Consider the following 21,681-nt stretch of genomic DNA (forward strand, 5'->3'; position numbering starts at 1 on the left):
GGGAGGGCTTCTAGTGTCCTGGCCCCACTGGTGGACCTCCTGATGGCACCTGGAATTTTTGGCCACTGTGTGACAGAGTGTTGGACTGGATGGGCCATTGGCTTGATCCAACATTGGCTTCTCTCTTATGTTCTCTTATGTTCTTAAGAACCTGGATTGGATATAGGCAAGCTAATTCCATTAAGCTAAAATTCATCCCTAGGGACCCAAACACAGGTGGCTCAGCATGATGTTTGGCTTGTTGGCACTATGAATGAATTATTGGGATGTCTCACCTCGTGGTGTGATTTCACCTCATGGTGTGATTTCTCTGTTGGATCTGTAATGTATGTTAATACTTTAGATTACAATGGCTGTGCTTGTGTTTTAAAGCACTGAGAGCACTGAGGTCAGGGACTCAAAACTGCCTGACTGCCCCCGGCCTGAAAGACACCAGACTGGCCATTACGAGGGCAAGGGCTTTCTCAGTGGCGGCTCCACACTGGTGGAACGAGCTCCCGGAGGACATCAGGGCCCTGCGGGACCTTTTACAGTTCCGCAAGGCCTGTAGAACGAAGCTCTTCCACTAGGCTTTTGATTAGAAGCCGCCACTGACCATTGCAAACTGAACACACCACAGCCCTATATAACAACGCCGGTTATGGCCTCTCCGTCGGACCATTTACAGAAACTCCCGCCATCGGTTTATTGATGAAATTTTCTGGACTATCCAGTCCCACCATCGGTTTATTGACGAAATGTTCTGGACTATCCAGTCGTTTTGAAGGTCTTCATCTGAACTGGACCATACATATCAGTTGTCCCCTAGTTTCCATCTACCAAGCTTGAGCTTCCTTCCACCTAGATGGCCCATCTTCAACTGTAACCTTAACTCCAAACAGAAACTGTTGATTACTTGCAGAATTATGCTACAGTAAAACATTGAAGTATTGTACACATTATTGGGTGTTGTAAATAAGAAGCGGGAGACTGACCAGTTATGAAGGTGCACAGAGAGTTTATATAGTTATAAAGGTGAATATATACAGAGATATTTACAGGCTATTGAACAGCATGTTGTGCCTTAGTCTATGAGAACTACGTCCCCATCCAGCTTACTAAGATGATAGTTATTATGCTAAACCCCAGCCAATCTCTAATAAGGTGATGTAATCACTAGCTCCAACAAGCCCTGAAAGAGCAACACCTGCTAGAAAACACCTGGCTGTAATTACATGATTACTAGCATGACCGCTAGGTCTGACAAACAGATCAAACTAATCTATAGTAACTGCTTGCTACCTCATAACACTCTGACATATATCTCAATACACATTGCTATTCAACAATGGATGGAAACTAGGAGACAACGGATATGTATGGTCCAGTTCAGATGAAGACCTTCGAAATGACTGGATAGTCCGGAAAATTTCATCAGTTCAGTATTTTGGACCTTTCTTCCATTGTATTTTTTTCACAATTTTACAATGTATTGTTGTTATTATTATTCACTAGTATAGTATCGTTTTTGCATTATTTAATGCATGTATTTTTTGTCTTGGGTTCTCTGAAACACATTAGGTAAACATGAGGCATGTACAGAACTTCTCAGCCTACCTGTACAGATTCCTAGTTGTGAAGATCTAGTTTTCTCCTTAAGAGAGCAATGAAATTGTAGCAGCCCTGCAGCCCGTGGCCCAGATCAGCAAATCTACTACAAAGCGTTTTATCTTTGTATAATTTTTGCATCTGATCAGCCATGTGCTGTGTGTTTTAATTCCAGGGAAGCCCTGATGCACGATTATTTTTTGCTACCAGCCCAAGCCATGGTATCTGTGAAGTGCTCCACGTACCACAAGGACTCTTGCTGTGTGCTGATGGGGGATGCGGCGCATGCGGTCGTCCCTTTCTATGGACAGGGCATGAATGCGGTGAGCGAAAGAGTCAGCTCTGCACTTCCTAAGCATTTGCATCTCCCCCGTAGAAGGGAGTGCAGTTGCTAAGGTGGTGCAGTTGCACCTGAGGTGAGGCAGTTGCTAAGGCCAAGGTCTACAGGTGGAGTCCACTGCTGCCGCCCCCCCCCCCACTGGTTCACCTCTGCTCATCTGCTTGTCGTGAGCCCTGCCACCACCCGCATTCCCAGCTGTATGCATTTCCTAGCACAGGGTGTAGTGGTTAAGTGCCAGTTTGGTGTAGTGGTTAAGTTAAGAGCCAGTTTGTTAAATTAAGAGCCAGTTAAGTGCACGGACTCTAATCTGGGAGAACCGGCTTTGATTCCCCACTCCTCCATTTGCACCTGGCTGGATGACCTTGGGCAAGCCATAGTTCTGGCACAGCTGTTCTTGAAAAAGAGCAGTTTCTGTCAGCCCCACCTCCCTCACAGGGTGTCTGTTGTGGGGAGGGGAAGGGAAAGGAGTTTGTAAGCCGCTCTGAGACTCCTTTGGGTAATGAAGGGCGGGGTATAAATCCAATCTCCTCCTCCTCTTCTTCTTCTTGATCAAAGGAAGTGAAAGCAGCATGGAGTGTGGAGGCTACCATAAAATCTGATGATCAAAGGGAGTGAGAGGAGCATGCAATGCAGAGGGGAATTTCTGTTCCAACGTGGGTTTCGTAAAACAACAGAGGGAAAAGCCAATGCAGAATCAGCCCCAGTCCTCATACTACTTACCATGGAAAAGGAGCATTAATTGTTCTGCGTGGCTACCAAGGACAGAGCAAACCAGAAAAAACTGGTGGGGGAACTTTAAAAGTTTCCCCATTGCTGAAAACTGTAAACACAGTTTGGATGACTATTTCGCACTTGATTTAGGTCAGGATTTAATTGATCCAGGGGAGTTAATTGCTTTCCATGCATCTTCCGCAGCTCATGAATTACATGTTAATGATATCCTAAGCTAGTGGTTTTCCTTTCTGACAGGGATTCGAAGACTGTCTAGTTTTTGATGAGTTAATGGACCAGTTTCAAAATGATCTCAGTGAGTATATGTCTGTGGGGAAAGATGGCATTGTATGCATTTGCAGTCCCTTCCTTGGGATCACTTATTAAAACTGCTGCTCATATGAGCAATTGCCTCTGTAGACTGAGGACCAAGCAAGATGCCTCTTATCGAGTATTGAAACAGCTGCACGTGTGGCACACAGACATGCCCCAGGGCTCTTCTGACACTTGAAAAGGTGCAGGGGCAGAAACAGGAGCACTGCGCTGAGGGTCTGATCTGAATCGGGGCCTTGTGGCCTTTTAAAATTTGCTTTAAAATGTCAGCAGCATCCTTGTAGTGGCCATGAGGAAACCATTGCACCTGGTATGGGCCTAAGAAAAGATCTTCTGTCCCATATTGGGACAGTGGGACTAAGATCATATTGGGACTAAGATCAGTGGACTAAGATCATATTGAGACTAAGATCAGTGGGACTAAGATCATATTGGGACAGTGGGACTAAGATTTTCAGTGGGACTAAGATCTTGATCTATTTGCACTTTGCAGAAACAACAATTATGTTTTTTTCTGCTATCCTAGTAATGTTGTTCTAAGATGGGGCTTGACAAATCCCAGCCACCAGGGCACCTAAAAATTTCCTCATGGGGCCTAGCAGTTTCAGCAGTCACTGATTTTAAGTGCTGCTTGGTGGTTCTCTGTAAAAGTACAAAACTTATTTAGGTGAGGGACAGAGGTCACCTTTTTGCTGTGATGATAACCAGGGCTACCCCCATATTTATTTATTCACAACTACACTTTAAGCAAAGCTTTAAAAGAAATGCAAGATTCTAGGATTAGGTTTTGTGGCAGCAATAATGAGAAGGCATGGTCATCTATATATCTAATAGCAAAGTGGCCCCCGTGCATGCAGATACCTAAATCCGCGCATCGGGGGCACCTGGGGGGAGTTTTGTGCATAGGTGGGGCAGTCCCCAGGTGTGGACAAAAATCTAAAAACCCAGAAAAAATATTGGGGGGATACTTAAATCCCCCCAAAAGTGACAGAGCGTCCCCCGCGCATGTGCAGGGAACGCTCTGCGAACTCCCTCGCTGCCGCCGCTTTGGGGGGGAAGAGAGCAGCAAGGACGAGTGGCAAGCCGCTCGGGCCTTGCTTCGGAGCCGGGGGGGAAGGCAAGGGGCGGAGATCGAGCGGGGTGTGTGGAGAAGACGGGGGAGGAACCGGCGGGATGGGGGGGGACTTACCTCCTCCTACTACTTCCTCCTCTGCCTCATGTGTGGAGGTCCCCCCCCCCGCGAGTATCGCGGGTCCCGCCCGTTGTTAAACTATAAAAGCCTGAAAGAATAATTCTGGCTCTTAATTTTTGGAGTGGTTCTTAAAGCCGAAGAAAATTTGTGAAGGCCTATAATAAGAGCTACGGGAAGCTCAAATAGAATGGAAGGAAAAGAGATGCCAAATTTAACACCATTTCTATGGATATGACCTTTGATATTCCCATTTTGGCTATCTCATCCACTAAGGTTTGTCTTTAGTAATGCTACAGTATTTGTATTCCCCTCCTCTTCATTAGGCTCTGCAGAGGAGATTGTTTAACGTAGGCCTTAAAAGGCAAAGTGTGTATGTGGGCTCTTCAGCTTTCTTATTTCCTCACTTGTGTGCCCCTGTTGCTTTGAGTTTCTTTTCTGCATGTGTTGTGCTCCCTCTAGTGGTCAATCTGGTATTACATTGTTGTATGTCTGGTCTAAAACCCCACAGATTTAAACGGTAGGGGTTTCCCCCCCGGGTATACAGCAATGTAATAGCGAACCAGCCACTAAAGGGAGAAAAACACGTGTCTAAAAAAACCTTTGAAACAATAGGGGCACACAAGTGAGGAAAATGAGAGTACTGAACAACCGTGTCAGAAAAAGGTGCACCTTCCAGGTACAGGGAGCACCTGAAGTTTACCTGTGTGTGATGGTCCACTTCCAGTTATTTTGGTTTCTTCCATGCTTATTTGCATGATTTTGTAATCTGCCTCAGGTGTCTGCATCCCTGAGTTCTCCAGGCTGAGAGTTCCTGATGACCATGCCATTTCAGATTTAGCCATGTACAATTACATTGAGGTAAGTCAGATATCATTCTGGTGATGATTTATTTAATTTATTTATTTATTATTAAATTTCTATCCCTCCCTCCCTGCGAACGGGCTCAGGGCGGCTTACAATTAAGGGCACCATGTGCCAGAATATATAAAACATGATGTACCAATGAGAAACATAATCAGATGTAAAGCCTGCCTTGGTTGTTTCAGATGCGCTCCCATGTTAATTCAAAGTGGTTCATATTCCGGAAGTATGTGGACAACTTTCTTCACGCCCTCCTGCCCTCCACCATTATCCCTCTCTACACAATGGTAAGGCACTCTGATAATGGCAGCACTTTCCCTACTTTCGGTTATTTTGGTTTCTTCCATGCTTATTTGCATGGTTTTGTAATCTGATGCAGGTCACGTTCTCCAGAATCCGCTACCATGAAGCTGTGCAAAGGTGGAAATGGCAGAATAAGGTCAGAGGAATTTCAGAGGGATCTTTCCAAAATAGGCGTATGTGTGATAGATTTTAATTTAATTTAATTTAATTTAAGAGAGCCAGTTTGGTGTAGTGGTTAAGTGCGCGGACTCTAATCTGGGAGAACCGGGGTTGATTCCCCACTCCTCCACTTGCACCTGGCTGGATGACCTTGGGCAAGCCGTAGTTCTGATAAGAGCTGTTCTTGAAAAAGAGCAGTTTCTGTCAGAGCTCTCTCAGCCCTGCCTACCTCACAGGGTGTCTGTTGTGGGGAGGGGAAGGGAAAGGAGTTTGTAAGCTGCTTTGAGACACCTTTGGGTAGTGAAGGGCGGGGTATAAATCCAATCTCTTCTTCTCTCTTCTTCTTCTAATTGTGGTCTCTCTTTATCTCTTTTTGTTGTGGAGATATACGAGGAAATTTCCCTATTGCCTTTCTTCATATAACTATGCAATAAAAAGGGCTAGAGGTTTACTTTTAGGGGTTTTTTGCCATCAAGTCAAGATGACTTCTTGCGACCCCTAGTGGGGTTTGAAGGCATGGGACATTCAGAGGTGGCTTGTCATCATCTACCTCTGCATCACAACCCTGGTATTCCCTGGAGGTCTCCCATCCAAATACTAGCCAGGGCCGGCCCTGCTTAGCTTCCAGGATCTGACAAGATCAGGTTTGCCTGGGCTATCCAGGTCAGGGTAAGATTTAGTTTTAGTTTGTCGAGGAAAGCTGGGAATAGAAGATTTTACTCTGTTCAGTGACCTCTTTATTTGTACAGCACTGTGTAACTTTGCTATAAAATTATCATAAGTAGCTATTCTTCTGACCCTTTGAATTCTAAATATGTCTTTAGAAGCATTCACAGTCCTAAATACCCAACTGTATAGTTGGGAAGATGTAAGTTCTGAGTATGGACAGATAAACCTATTGCAAACTGCATACCCCCACCCCGTGTGCAATGTTTTTAGCCTTTGGACTGAGACCTGTTAGACAATTTGCTTTCCTTCTCTCAGGTTATCAACAGGGGCCTCTTCCTAATTGCGACAGGTGCAACCCTAAGTGGCATATACCTGCTCAGGAGCTGCCTAAAGCCCAAATGGGACTTCTCTGTGGAAGGTTTCTGGAGATGGACTCTTGGCCTCAGGAAATTTGAAATGATATAACTGTTTACACAAGAGTGTCGAAACCTGGAGAGACAATAGGGGCGCTTGAAGTCTCAATGAAATCCCTCCGTGGCAAGTCAGATCCTCCAGGCGGATGAATCACCGACGACCAAGGCTTGTCGCCCGATCAGAATTATGTGTGTCTCAGTACAGAAGCCAGTGTGGCTTTTGCCACTGACCTCAGCACACAGGCTATGTTTAAGGTCACCAACCTCCCTGTGGAGCCTGGAGATAGCCCAGCATTACAACAGATGTCCCGATGACAGAGATCAGTTCTCCTGGGGAAAATGGCTCCTCTATGGCATCACAGCCCTGCTGAGCTCTAGGGTTGCCGGGTCCCCCCTGGCCACCAGCAGGGGTTGGGGGGGGGCAGGGTTGCCAGATCCAGGTTGGGAAAATCGTGGAGATTTGGGAATGGAGCCTGGGGAGGACACGGACCTCACTGGGGTCTAGCTCCATAGAGTCCCCCCTCCAAAGCATCCATTTTCTCCAGGGAAACCGATCTCCATCGTCTAGAGATGAGCTGTAGTTCGGGCGGGGGGATCTCCAGGTGCCACCTGGAAGGTGGCATCCCTACTGAGCTCCCTCCCATCCCCAAACCCCATACTCCCTAAGGCCACCCCCAAATCCCCAGGAAGGCCTCCAGTTTCTCTACCTCAGCCCTGTAACAGAGTTGATTATGAGCACTGCATTTTTTTAAGTAAATGTTGATCAGTTTATCTCCTGCCAGTTGTTTTTTCTTAATTAATCCTGGGGAAAGGAGGGGCTCTATATTGTTTGAAGCGTCCACTAGAAAGCCTGCATGCCTATTAGTGCAGGATAACCATTTCATATGGAAGCCTGGTATTTCCTTCTCAAAAGTGATATACTTAAATGGAGTTCGATTATTGAGGGTTCCTAGTCCTTCATTAAGGAGCTGTGGTGGCTCAAGTGGTTAAGACGCTGAACTGCAGGCTGTGGAAGGTCAGTAGTTCAGCAGTTCGAGACCCGAGTGTGCCGCATGACAGAGTGAGCTCCCGTCTCTGGTTCCAGCTCCTGAAATTGCAAGTAGATAAATAGGGACCACTTCGGTGGGAAGGTAACAGCGTTCCGTGCGCCTTGGCGTTTAGTCATGCCGGCCACATGACCAAGGAAACGTCTTCGGACAGCGCTGTCTCTTCAGCTTTGAAACGGAGATGAGCACCGCATCCCTAGAGTCGGCTTTGACTGGCTTTCGAGCAAGGGAACCTTTACCTTTATGCATAGGGTAACCCATGTTGCTTCCCGGGGGGAGAGGGCAAGGGAACCTTTACCTTTACCTTTTACCTAGTCCTTAATTACAGGAGTCCGCAGCATACTGACTGTGGGTGCCATGGTGGCCACCAAGTATTTTTAGGAAGTGGGTGGGAAGGTGGGGCTTTTTGTCCTGCAAGGCTTTTGATTGGCTGTGCAGATTTCTTAACATGTAGCTCTGGCAGCAGCTACCACCACAGCATAAGGATCTTCAACATGTGACTGAAGGTAAGCTGCAGCAGCCCTTTTGTGGCCAGTTCCATCTTCCAGGGCAAACATTTTATGGGTGTGCTAGGGTCTCCAGGTCTTGGGTACTCCTGCCTGGTCCCAGGATCTTCTGGTGAACAGTGACATCATCACGCCAGGCACATCATCCAGGGGACACTCTAGCATTTGGGCAAAAGACTCTATGGTCACCACAGAGTTTTAACCTAAATGCTAGAGCGTCCCCCGTGCAATATGCCCGGTGCAATGACATCACCTCCGGGTAATGTCATTGTGCCGGGCACATCGGGCACAATGGGGCTCTTCGGGGGCAGGGGTCCCTCTGCTGGCCATCGGTGGATTGGTCCCCCCAAAAATGGGGGAACCCCCACCTCCATCGGTGGGATGGCAACTCCTAGGCTGTGCCAAAGGAGCTTGCAGACGTGAAAAGGTTTTGGGGGGGAACCCCTGTCTTATTATTTCTTGCAAGGAACAATGCCTATTGTAGCCCCCAAATAAGTTTTTCTTCGTATTTTCTTGCCCTAACTTAAAGAAATTTGGGATCCTCTTCTGAGCTCCTGAAGTGAGAGACTCTGTCTCCAGCATTGCTCTTCCATGTGTGTGAAAAACCACATATATTACAGGTCTTCCAATGCAGTTCTCTTGCGAAGGGGACCCCTTCCCCTCTCAGCTTGGGATTTACTGAAATGGTATTTGGAGTATGAACATGGCGGAGCTCTAGGACACACACCAATCAGCACAGCGAGATCACAAAGGCTATGCTTGGTGGGAAATAAGAGAGCTGGTTCTTCCACTAGGTGTACCTGGGTATTTGCCAGTCTGTCTCTGATCTGGAGGGGCATCAAGCCAGCCCTCCTGCAGTACTGCAGAATTGGCCACGGCAGCCAGCGCCACACTGGGGCCTTCCCACGGCACCCAGGTTGGGGGTGTGGGGCCTTCTGACATTGCTGGGTCTGGGGGTGGTGGCAAGGTGTGGTGGCAAGCCACAGGCCTGACCCCACTGAGGGCAGCCTGAGTGGGGCTGGCTTTCCCACAGTGTGGGGGGCGGGGTGGAAGTCATACACCTAGGACGGCCAAAAACCCTTCGCCCAGCCCTGGGAGACAATTGTAGCAGGCTGCCAGGCTGGAAATTTTGTTTCTAGAGGAAGGCCAGTTCAGAATGTTGTATATACACATGCATATAAGGGGAGGGAGGAATGCTGAGTATACAATTTAGCTTTAGGAGCTTCCTTCCTTCCTTCCTTCCTTCCTTCCTTCCTTCCTTCCTTCCTTCCTTCCTTCTTATGGCTCTGAACCCAGTGTTGTACCACTGCTCCTTTGGACTGTGCCAGACAGACTCGCCTCAAGCTGTTCTGGCTCCCCCTCCCATTCCAAGAAGTGCTGAGAGGAAATTTAGCATCCATTTTATCTCCACTGGTAAAATTATAGCCCAGACACCATCCATGGCAGTGCTGGGGTAGAAGTTAGAAAAGGTTGGAAACTCCTGGAAGACACAAATCTGGAGATGTCCAGGGATGGGAGAAGTGGGGTCAAGGGGTGGAGCACATGAACCCTGGGAGAACACTGAGGGGTCAAACGGTGGAGCCACACACTAATTAAGCTAAAGTGCACAGCATTCTCGCTTGGTTGCTATCTTTCTGGAGGTAGAGTGAAGAAGAAAAGACAGGTGGAGACAGATGCAGTGTTTAAAGAAGCTGCTTTTGAGGCACAGAAAATCCTAGGCTGAAAATGGAAGTTAAAATTGGCTATAAGCCTAGTGCTACAAACGTCTTAAAGATGTAGCACAGCAAATTCTTTGACCATAAAAGGCGCTAAACTATCAAAAATCAGCTCTTCATTATATGGGAAAGGCCTCATCTGGCCAGAGGGGGGAAACTGGTCATGCCTCAAAAAAAACTGGGCAGTTAGCAGCTGGAGAGTGTAGACAGAAGGGAGTGGGTTACTATGGTGTGGGAATGTAACACAAAAACTCTCTTGTGGTAGGACTAGGAACTGTTAATCAATAGCTACAGGATTCTCTAGAATAAGATCCAGGGCAGGAAAGCCTGTAATTCTTCCACAGGATTATATACTGGTCGTTAGCCGACTGTGGCCTTGTGCCTCTTTGCCTTAGGTCTAGCATGTAAGGGGCCTATTCTAATATGTCAAACATAGTGTGGGTCTGCCACAGTCTCATACTCAGCTCTGCTCCTGTGACTGGGGTGTTCTGTCTCTAAGAACAGGCATGCCTCCTTGGTAGCCCTCTTCCAGACACACTCTGGTTTGTCAAGCATCCTTAAGTGTCTTGCCCAGAACTGGACAAGGGACTCCGTATGTGGCCTAACTGCTGCAGAAATACAGTGGAACTATTATTTTCTGGTGATCTGGACACTCTGCTTCTGTAATGCAGCTCAAGACTGCATTTGCCTTTTTAGCAGCTGCACTGCACCGCTGGGCTGGCTCACGTTCAGTTCATGCCTAATACACTTGGATCCATGTCATGTGTTCTGCTGCCAAGTCAGGTCACTTGTGCTTTGATTTTTTTGTATCTAAATGTATATATTTGTCCCTCGCATTTTGTTGACTTTTACCAATAAAATATTAGTCATCTCAGGGATGGCATCTGAGATTTATTACTTGCAGCTGATTACTCTGGCAATGAAATCACAGATTCACAGTAGAAGTCTGCACACTTGCATCACATTAAATCAGCTATTAAAAGCAACATTCCTTTAATATATTAAGTACCTTCCAGCCTATTGTCTTTATATCAATAAATATGGCTACTTTATAGGTCAAAATCCCCGATACGGTACCTGCGGGTGCCATCGCAAACACCAATACATTGCCCGGTGCCCGCTTGCTTCTTGAGACTTGGGGACAAAATTCCCCCTTTTCAGTTTCTTGTGGCCAAGGGAATGGCTGAAGGGCCATATTCCCCCACACTATCACAGAAGTTGCTACTGCAGCAAAATTTCACTGAGACACGTACCTGAATCCTATTCTCACGGCTTCCTCCCCGTCTAACAGCAGAAAATGGCTGCCTGCTTCTGGTGTGAATGGGAAGGGAGAAATGCCTTGAAACCAGCAGGTTGTTTTTTTTTTAAACAGCCTGTATTCATTCTATAGTATAGGCGGGGGGGGGAGGAATGAAGGCTCCATTATATTGTACAAGGGAAGAATGGAGCCTCTGAAGAGACAGGACCCTAGGTCACTGAGGCTTTGGTAGTCCTGAGAGTTCACCCTCTGAAAGAGTCCTGGATTGGTCAATTTTTCTTCTCCTTAGGAAGAAAGGAAGACTGATGGCCTTCGCCAGTGGATTAGTATGGATCCATTGACCAATCAGGGGCTTGGAGGGAACTGTAAGGACAGCTTCCTTGTCCGACAAACTAGCATCCTGGTGTGAATGGGCCTGGATTAATGGGGAAGGAAATCCCTCTCTATGGTGCTGGAGAAGACTCTTGAGAGTCCCTTGGACTGCAAGATCATCAAATCAGTCAATCCTAAAAGAAATCAACCCTGACTGTTCCCTGGAAGGCCAGATAATGAAGCTGAAGCTCAAATATCTTGGCCACCAAATGAGAAGGGAGCACTCAAGACCCTGATGCTGGGAAAGATTGAAGGTCAAAGAAGAAGAAGGGGACGGCAAAGGATGAGATGGTTGGACAGTGTCATAGATGCAACGAACATGAAATTGAGCAACCTCCGGAGGATGGCAGAAGACAGGAAGGCCTGGCATGATTTGGTCCATGGGGTCATGAAGAGTTGGACTCGACTGTGCGACTGAACAACAACAAAAAATCCCTCTCCAGGGAGCCGATTTGCTTGCTTGCAAGTGCTGAGTTAAACAAAGACAAGACAGAGACTGACGGAGCTTCGTAGGGTTACCAGCTCTGGGTTGGGAAACTCCTGGAGATTTGGGGGTGGAGCCTAGAGTGGGTGGGGTTTGGAGAGGGCAGGGAGTATAATGCCTTTCCTCCTTGGGAGCTGATCTCTGCTGTCTGCAGATCAGTTGTAATTCCAGGAGATCTCCAGGCTGCACCTGTAGACTGGCAACCCTACTAGTTGTAGGGACTGTCTGCCAAGGACAGTGCAGGAGGACCTGGGGGGGGGAGCGCTGCCCCATTTACCCTAATGGGCCAGCCTCCAATACTGTAATGATCACCCTCCTTTCTTTTGCTACTATTAATGCTTCAATTTCTCACAGGAGCTGATGGATTAGACACTTGCTATGTGTGTGTGCGTGTGTACACATGTACGCATGTAGTAAGGGGGAGGGGGCAAGCTGTGGCAATTCCATGGGGGTGTGCAATTAAGCAATATAGCACCTAGACGAGATGCTTTCATCACTGAAGTGGAAAACCTGTCTGCAGAAGCCACGCAACAGGTTCCCGAAAATGTACAACGTGACATGGATAAAACAGGACATTCTCTTGCGCCTTAACTACAAGGGGATAAAAATTAAGAATACAGTGGATAATACAGCAAACGGGGGGTCATCTTCCATCATTTTTGCTTCGGTGCGCCACGGTGCTGCTACAGTTCCTTTTCACTGGCTGTTGAACCTGGGGTTCACAACCGTGGTCGTGGCGCTCTTGAAGAGAGGGTTGTCAGCCTGCCAAGGAAACATCACACAAGGGCCTGCAGTTAGTATAACCTTTCCAGATCAGATCTGGAACTAGATAACAACAATGTCTGACACCTTTGTTAGCCTCTACAGCCATTACAGGGCCTATTGTAACGGAGTCTGTGTTCTTAGCCGTTAGAGCTGTTGCGAATGGTTGCTGGGCTCATCTTGAATATCTTTGTGTTTTGAATGGAAGTATCATCTCCTGCCTTTTAACTATGTGCATAACCATCCCTATCCCCCGGGTCACCTGTGGCATATATCATTCTGCTGACTGAGCTGTCACTTCATGCATCTGATGAAGTAGGATCTATGCCACTAAATCAAGGGTGGCCAAACTGCGGCTCAGGAGCCACATGTGGCTCTTTCACACATATTGTGCGGCTCCCGGCAGGGCATCCGGGGAAGCGAAGGGGAGACATACGGTTTGCTTTGTTTCTCTCTCTCTCTCTCTCTTTCTTTCCACCTCTTTCATTTTTTCTTTCCACCTCTCTCTTTCTCTCTCTCTCTTAGACAAATAAATATAATTAGCAAACAAGTATCATTTCCAGTATCTCTTTTTACCCCCTTTGTTTTTATTTTTGCCAGTCTCATTTAATGTTAATAAAAAGGCAAATTTGCATATTTTAAAATAAAAATGTGCGTATAATATTTGTTCATGTTTTGCGGCGCTCAGACATCTGACATTTATTTTCTGTGGCTCTTACGCTGAGCAAGTTTGGCCACCCCGGCACCACTAAATCAATACATCTGTGTCAATAAATCACGCTCTTCATTCCCCATGTCTGCGTGGTGGTGATTAGACCAACCTGCGCTAGGCAAGTTGCGTGACCTCTGTCCACAGAAATCCATCTATGAGGCCAAAGCCATGAGCTTTTCACCGCCCCTTCCCTCTGCCATCATTTCAGCATCTCCAGACTGGAGACAGAAGGAAAGCTGCTGTCTCTTAACTACAGGCTTAAGCACACAGCTTCAGCCACTAAAACCCACCGGACAAAGCAAAATGCCTTTTGCTCAACTCATTGTTTCCTCCAGCTATGTTCTGCACCCTCTAGGCCAGCAGAAGTCATGCCAGAGCTGGCTCAACCTCTGTGCCTAATCATTTGGAAGAGCCAGAAACAAATGCACAGGCAGGTCCTTCCCCACACCACGAGCCTCTTACGTCATTCCACTTGGCCCTGGCCTTTTCCGTCTCAAACCGGCGATATTCCCGGCGGTCAATCAGCTCCGTCACGAATCGCCAGATAATGAGGAGGAGGAGCCCGATGAGAGCCACCCCGGCGATGATGCCGCCCACGATGGCCGCAATATTCGGGGGCTCTGGACACTCTGAGGACAGGGGAAGAGCAGAAGACCTGGGTTATCAGACTGAGGAACGGAAACTGGTGTGTGTGTGTGTGTATCATAAGAACATAAGAGAAGCCAGTGTCAGATCAGGCCAATGGCCCACCCAGTCCAACACTCTGTGTCACAGTGGCACAGGTAGCAAAGAGTTTTCATCTTTAAAAGAAGACTGCCGTCATCCCATGTATGGGGAGGGGTGGTGGTGGTGGTGAGATTTTCATACCTTTTTCCGGATTGACTTCCACCAAATACTGCTCTTCTCCATCCTCCTGAAACATCTTGTAGGAGATCCAGCAGTTTTGAGAATCCTTCTCTCTGCACGCTTTGCTACCTGGTGGCAGCGTGTTTTCTTGCTTAATGTTTGAGCAAGCTGTCGAGCAATTCTTTTCCAGTGGCCCACTAGAAAAGGCTCGGCACTCGACACAGGAACTGGAAAAGAAAGGAGAAGCATGTCTCCAAGAGGAACTATTTTGCAGAACAGAGAAGCAATGGATCAATATTGCAATGGATTCTACTTCGATAGTACATTTCAAATGTTCAAAGTAATTCACATTCATCATCTCAGTAATCCTGACATCAGCTCTGCTCAGACTAGAATCATTAACATCAAATTGCAGACGTGGGGAGAACATGGCTCTTTGACCATGGAGATTGTGCCTGATGTGAAATTTGAACTCAAGACCCCTCATGCTTACAGCTCTTGTTCTTAAACACACTATTCTGAACCAATAGATCAGCGAGGGCTGATCGGGTAATGTAAAATGTAGCTTTAATGTTAAGAATGCAGGTTAAGACACACAGGCTAGTGATGAAGACCTAAGAAAAGGGATGACGAGTTTATCACAAATGGAGATTGTGATTCATCATTGTGGGTAGCGTGCACAGAAAGACAGGAGAGTATTGCAACCTAAAGAATGAGCAGATGAAGAGAGGCCATCTAAAGAGAACAAGCCCTGCGGTGCTGTGTAATGCAGAAATATGGACAATGGCTTAATATGGCTTAAGTCCATATGAACCTGCTTTATATCAGTTCAGAATGTTGGCCTACCAACTCTGACTCAATGGAGGCGCATCTAGAAATTAATTGCAAACCAAATAGCTTCGTTGCTCAGCAATGCCTAATATGCCAAATCTGATTCCTTAAAATAACATCCACCAGAAATTTTTAGAAATTATTGTTACTCTGGTGCTACAGTGGGGCTATTGGGGGCTCTTCCCCCTTCCTTAAAGGACCAGCCCCACACGATTTTTTTGAGAAGATTTTTTGAGAAGAATGGGGGGGGGGGCGTGCACACAGGCTCCCACGCTTCTTCTCAAAAGCATTTGAAGGCATCCTTTAAATGCTTTTGAAAAGAGGCAGGGGACGGCACACGCCCCTCTCCCTCCCTCCTGCAAGATTTAAAGGGCCCTCCAGCTGATCGGCGGGCAACATGCTCCCTGCCGATCAGCTGCAGGGCCCTTTAAATCTTGCAAGAGGGGAGGGAGAGGGGTGGCTGTTGGCAGTTGGGCTTGAGGGCAGATTGGAGCAGACATAAAAATAACGGCAACCCCACCAGAATTCCCCCCCCGAAAAAACAACAAAATCCTAGCTACGGGCCTTCTCTGGTGCCATGCAACCTGTTTTTTACAGTTACACAAGGCAAGGTGAGGAGTGCAGGAACAGCAGGCCAGGGAAGATAATGGACCAGAAGAGAATCTGACAGGAGCGTGTCCCAACCAGAAGAGTTAACTGATGGAGACAGACACTGCTATACACTGTTTTTTCCAATTTCTGCCAATCCCTGAACTGTGTCCACTGCTCAGTGAGGGCTTTTTAAACTCCTTATAAGCAGTAGTCTTTGAGTGCTATTCTGATGTCTGCTAGAGGGACTGCTGGGAAAGGAGCAAATGTTTTGGTCTTTGAATGCAGGCCCTGAAGCCTCAGGAAGGGGGACAGAGCTGGAGATGATGGGTTTTTCGGCATTCTCATTTTCCTCCCTTGTGAGTTCCTATTGTTTCGGGTGTGTGCGTGTTTGTGTGTGTGTGCTGCTGTTATGCATGTGTTTTGCTCCCTCTAGTGGTCAATTCAATATTGCATCAGTTCATGTCCAGCATAAAACCCTGCAGTTTAAATCTGGATATGCTGGATAAAAACCAATGTCACAGTGAATCGATAACTAAAGGGAGCAAAACACATGCTGAATAGGGGTGGGTGGGAACGGAAGCAACATAACTCACAAGTGCAGAAAAGGAGAATGTAGGAAACTCCTACTTTCTCCTTTCCATCCTCCACATAGGCCATTTTTGTTTAAAAATACATGCCCCTCCCACGTCTTCCTTGGGGGATCCTGGAAAAGGAGGAAAAACTTATTCACAAGCCAAAATTATCACACCATCCTACAATGCAAGTGAGAATGCTAGCTGCCTATAAAATGAGGCTGCTCTGTCATCTCTGTCTGAAATCTAGCAGGCAGAATATGAGTGGCATGCCATTCTGGAGAATGTCACTCCAGTTGGTTGGCGGGAGAGGAGGGTTACAGGTTCCCATGAGATGAGCAGAAATGAAAGTCAAATACTGCCACAAGAACAAGTTTATTAACTTTTAAAATTTTAAAAATGTAAAACTAATAGTATCAAGTGACAATTAGGTGAATCTGCTGGATGTCTCTTCTTAGGGTGCGACATTTACCTGTATTTGGCACAAGGCGATGAACATCCTGGGCACTCTTGGCAAAACGGGAGCTGGTAGCCGTGCTGGCAGCGGCACGTGTTGCATTCGCATCTACCCCGGCCGCTGCACACGTTCCCCTTCAAATTCACACAACCGTCTGTTGTACTCCTGCAATGGCAGGCACTGCCTTCAAAGCCAGGGTTGCATTTACATTTCCCGCAGTCGCAACGTCCTCGTTCTGGGTGGGTGGGGGGGAGGAGGAGATTTTAGAACGGAGAAAGCAGCCACTAATCTGAAGTGGAAACGGCAAAAGGTCTTTGCGGCTAATGCCGACCCTGTTAAATGAAGGACTCGGCAGTTTCTCCTGCCCCCACCCCCTAGCAGCTTCATCCTTCTACAGGGTAGATAGGCTGATCGGTCTGTCAGCGCAGACAAGCTTCATGTCTATATTGTGTGAATCAACCCCGGACGAGAGTTTTCAAATGTGACAAATGTTTATTTTTTAAAAATTTTCCTTGTTCCTTTCTTATACTTTTACCTTTTCCTCTCATTTTTGTAGAGCTTTAATGTTGTATTAATTTTTAGCTTACAGCTTTAAATTTCTTCTTTAAGGTATCCCTTTCCTCTTTCCTTTTCTCAACATTATCCATTTATAATTTTCCAGACCCAGACTAAGCAGAGGCAGGAAATGGCCAACCACCTCTGTTTGTGTCTTGCCTTGACAGCCCTACAGGGTCGCCATTAAGCCAGCTGCAACCTGATGACACTTTCTACCACCTTCACTTTCTACTCCTTCAGCTAAAACGGTGTCTTGAGGCCACATTCATGGCAGATTTTTAATTTTCCAGATGTGATGCTTCTCGTTGCTACAGACTGCTTGACTTGAGAATGGTTGTCCTGTTTTCTGTCTTGACTTTTTACGTGACATTCTTTTTTTTAAAATTAAGTTTATTTATTGCGTTTTATAAGCCTATATTATACACATAAACATAAACAAGATCATTGACAAAATTACGTATACATCCGCACCTTGAACCACACTTACTTTCTAGAAAAATCATAATGACATTCCCAAAATACTTTCAGAAACTAATTTTCCCTTCTTTCCAATCTTCATATCTACTCTGTCACATAAATATGCTTTGAAACCCTTATAATATTTTTACTAATTCATTTAGTACCAAATCACTAATAACCGTTATTATCAATTTAGATTACTCATCATAATACCAATTAATTACCTCATAGTCACTGTCTTTAAACAATTATTCATTTACCCTTATTATTTCCCTTATATCTTAAAACAACCCCTTCTAATCACCACTAATTGTCCCAACAAAATCCAATACAAAAACATACATTTATAAGTAAGTAGGTATAAATACAAATACTAATAGTTCAGATCATGGGCCATTAAATTTCGGGTCAGTCTTCCAGTTTATATCTAAAGAGGAGGAAAGCACAACATTCTCTTTTTCATATCGCTTAATTTTTCTTCTGAACATCAGCAGTTTATTTTTTTCTCTCAGCATTTCAACCTGCCTTTGTTCCTTAAACACTCCTATGCCTTCATCTCTCTCTCCTCTGTCTCGTTGCTACAGACTGCTTGACTTGAGAATGGTTGTCCTGTTTTCTGTCTTGACTTTTTATGTGACATTCTTGAAGCAATCCATTTTATTCCAGAAGGCAAAAAGTGATACTTTTAATTGTTTATTTTAAAAGACCCTTAATTTCTTGGCATTGTAAACCAACCCTTGCTAGCACAAGAGTGTTTGAACGCTGGTACAAAAGAGAAGATGAAAGACTATCTATCTATCTATCTATCTATCTATCTATCTATCTATCTATCTATCTATCTATTCTGGCCTTATCTCCTCAGACTCAGGACAGCTACTTAATACTTGAACTCTGACGATAAAAACCCTTATATGTAAGCAGGGCTTTTTTCTGGGGGAACGTGCTGGAAGAGAGTTCCGGAACCTCTTTGTGGAAACAAAATTCTCAAAAATTGTCTAAAGGTTCATGAGGGAAACCGGGAGGGAATGTGACATCACTTGCGATGTCACAAAATATTGCCATAAAATTTTTTAAAAAAAGATTTAAATGAGGGGATGCTTCAAGGTCATCATTCAGTGTTGGGCGCCAAAAGCAAGACCCGAAAAAGAACTGAGAAAGTCGGTGACGTGTCTAAAGTTTGGAAGCTGCTTTAAAGCAGAGGTAAGTCCGTAATGCATGAAAATAATATTGTTTCAAAGAAAGCCATGTGCTTCTCATTCATTTCCCTCTTGAGAATTCTGACACCTCTTTTTTTTTTAAAAAAAGCCCTCTATATAAGGAAATCACAGAATGATGGAACTTAGTTCCAAGTAATATGATCAGACCCACAGTACCACTCTGTTCCATTAATCTGCCCAAGTCCTCTCCAGGCCTTGGTATAGGCAGGAACAGAGAGGAAAGAAGTAGTTCTCACTGTAGCTCCAGACACAGACTTGTTTAAACTGGACTAAACTGTGCTCTTTGAAACCAGGCTGCCTCCATCTTTTGATGCCTAGCATGAAAGATGCGACAAGCAGTAGTATTCAAGCAGCTCTTCCTAAGATGCACAGAGTTAAAATGGTGAAAGAACATAACTGAAATGATGCCCTGGAAAGGCCTGCAGCAGAAAAAGCAGCCCTGCGGAAACCGTGGAAAGTGAGGGCTGAAAGAGGCCCGAGATCTTCTCCCCGTCACTCACCTTCCCCTCCGCACACCCGGCCGTCGTGAAGTTCACAGTTGACGTTGTCACACTCGCAGAAGGTCCCGTAGATCTGCTTTTTGGGATCATCACTGGTGTGGCAGGCGCACTGTCCGCACACACAGTCCCCTAGGCCGGAGCATATGACCGAGGCATTGTCTTTTCGACAAGTCTTTTCTAGTTCCCTGCTGGATTTGCCTCCGGTCTCGCAATCACAGTTCTTGCCGGTGAAACCGGGATTGCACCTGGCAGGAGGGAGGAAAAAGATTCTGAGCACAGAAAAGGACTGAGAAGCAAGACTCGGCGTGAGACAAAAAATCCTGCAGTGTTTTTTTTTTTTGCTCATACTGTGATCTTTTCAGTGTGGTTTTTGGGAGGCTGATCTGCTCGCATGCTTCTCTGTCTTTCTCTCTTTTAGCATCATTTAAGATCCAACTCCTGTCTACACTGAAGCACTTGCTGCTGTTCAACCTCCAAAGGATTTAGTTTGTAGGGCTGGCGTAATATTTCCGGCTATCAGACAGTCTCAGATTCAGTTTTTTAGCTCATTGTGTTATTAACTTGGATTTCACCCACTCCAAGGGGCTGAGATAAGTATCCCAGCAATGCAAATACGCCCATGGCATCATTATGTACTCTTAAAATTTATGACTGCCCAGAAGCAGTGTCATATTTGCAGAGTCGATTTTATGCAGTTTTCTGATTTCTGTTCTTACATACATACATTTCTGTTCCTACTTACATACGAATTCCTACATATGTGCTAAGCAAAGATGAAAAATGAACTTAGCTCTAGGGGGTTAACACCCTAGTCAGCTAGTCAATTTCGTAGGTTGGCAGGAGCTGGAACTAGAGACGGGAGCTCACTCCGTCATGCAGCACACTCGGGTCTCGAACTGCTGAACTACTGACCTTCCACAGCCTGCAGTTCAGTGTCTTAACCACTTGAGCCACCGCAGCTCCTTTTATTTACGGCATCGTTATGTACTCTTAACATTTATGACTGCCCAAAAGCAGTGTCACATTCGCAGAGTCGATTTTATGCAGTTTTTTTATTTCTGTTCTTACATACATACATTTCTGTTCCTACTTACATACAAATTCCTACATATGTGCTAAGCAAAGATGAAAAATGAACTTAGCTCTAGGGGGTTAACACCCTAGTCAGCTAGTCAATTTCGGACTTTGGCAAGAGAACAGGTTAAGGGGGGGTATGCTGCAAATACTGTGACATTTTCTCCACGTTTCGAGTTTAAACCTCTCTTATACCAAATCCTCAGACTCCCATATTTAACAGGTTTCTTGAACCACCTAGGGGAATAGCTTGGGGTGCGAGGATGCATCAGAATCCATCTGGGTATGTGTTAGCAAGTTCTTAAATCATGAAGAGAGTCGGGGTTTCCGGTTTTTGGCGTGGAGGCCAAGCGAGCAACATGTACCTTTGGGGAGGTCTTTGGGCCGACATGAACTGTGAGTCCGTGAAAGCGAAAACACCAGGATAAAGGCAGAAAGCCTCCCCCCCCGTAATAAAAGCGAGCAGGGGAGGGAACTTCCCAAACGCAAAGAAAAGACAAAGGCATCTCCAAAGGGGTGAGGCAGCCATAAAAGCAAAACTGAGCTGTTTTAAGAACTTCACAAGAGATTTACAAGCATTAGAACCACCTAGGGGAATAGCTTGGGGGGCGAGGATGCATCAGAATCCATCTGGGTATGTCTTAGCAAGTTCTTAAATCATGAAGAGATTCGGGGTTTCTGGTTTCTGGTGTGGAGGCCGAGACCTTTGGCGAAGTCTTTGGGCGGACATGAATGGTGAGTCCGTGCAAGTGAAAATACCAGGATAAAGGCAGAAAGCCTCCCCCCCTGTAATAAAAGCGAGCAGGGGAGGGAACTTCCCAAACGCAAAGAAAAGACAAAGGCATCTCCAAAGGGGTGAGGCAGCCATAAAAGCAAAACTGAGCTGTTTTAAGAACTTCACAAGAGATTTACAAGCATTAGCGCAAACTTTAGAGACTTTTGGCAAACTACTCTTAAAGATAAACATCCCCAAAGATGGCGAGCAAAAAACCTGAGAAGGATAAGCAAGCAAAACTTAAGCTTTCTTCAGGAAGTCCGAGTCCAGCTGGTCTGGTCAGCCGACCGGAAACTTCCACAGACATTTCTAAGATGTTAGCAGACTCTTTGCGGCCTCTGCTGGAACAAATGACAAACATAAACCAGCAACTGACAACTT

At 45.9% G+C, this 21,681-nt stretch overlaps 2 protein-coding genes across 2 annotated transcripts in view; one reads left to right on the forward strand and one right to left on the reverse strand.

The window, feature by feature from the left end:
• The window catches only part of KMO (kynurenine 3-monooxygenase (kynurenine 3-hydroxylase)), a gene marked incomplete at its 5' end in the record, with an annotated part of 11,345 nt that extends 4,725 nt beyond the window's left edge, over window positions 1-6,620 (forward strand). The window contains 6 exons of the mRNA XM_015419751.1: window positions 1,763-1,910; window positions 2,897-2,954; window positions 4,939-5,021; window positions 5,210-5,311; window positions 5,404-5,463; window positions 6,471-6,620. Coding sequence (XP_015275237.1) covers window positions 1,763-1,910; window positions 2,897-2,954; window positions 4,939-5,021; window positions 5,210-5,311; window positions 5,404-5,463; window positions 6,471-6,620 — 601 coding nt within the window. The remainder of the gene's footprint in view (window positions 1-1,762; window positions 1,911-2,896; window positions 2,955-4,938; window positions 5,022-5,209; window positions 5,312-5,403; window positions 5,464-6,470) is intronic.
• Window positions 6,621-11,840: 5,220 nt separating this feature from the next.
• Window positions 11,841-21,681, reverse strand: part of ITGB2 (integrin subunit beta 2) — a 49,067-nt gene continuing 39,226 nt past the window's right edge. Inside the window, exons 11-16 of the mRNA XM_015419752.1 lie at window positions 20,891-20,919; window positions 19,452-19,696; window positions 16,736-16,955; window positions 14,291-14,496; window positions 13,886-14,052; window positions 11,841-12,711 (exon numbers count right to left, since the gene is read on the reverse strand). Of these exons, the coding sequence (XP_015275238.1) occupies window positions 12,646-12,711; window positions 13,886-14,052; window positions 14,291-14,496; window positions 16,736-16,955; window positions 19,452-19,696; window positions 20,891-20,919 (933 nt within the window). The 3' untranslated portion in view covers window positions 11,841-12,645. The remainder of the gene's footprint in view (window positions 12,712-13,885; window positions 14,053-14,290; window positions 14,497-16,735; window positions 16,956-19,451; window positions 19,697-20,890; window positions 20,920-21,681) is intronic.

Source organism: Gekko japonicus, unplaced genomic scaffold (assembly GCF_001447785.1).
Source record: "Gekko japonicus isolate JY-2015 unplaced genomic scaffold, Gekko_japonicus_V1.1 scaffold2026, whole genome shotgun sequence".
Lineage (NCBI taxonomy): Eukaryota > Metazoa > Chordata > Lepidosauria > Squamata > Gekkonidae > Gekko > Gekko japonicus.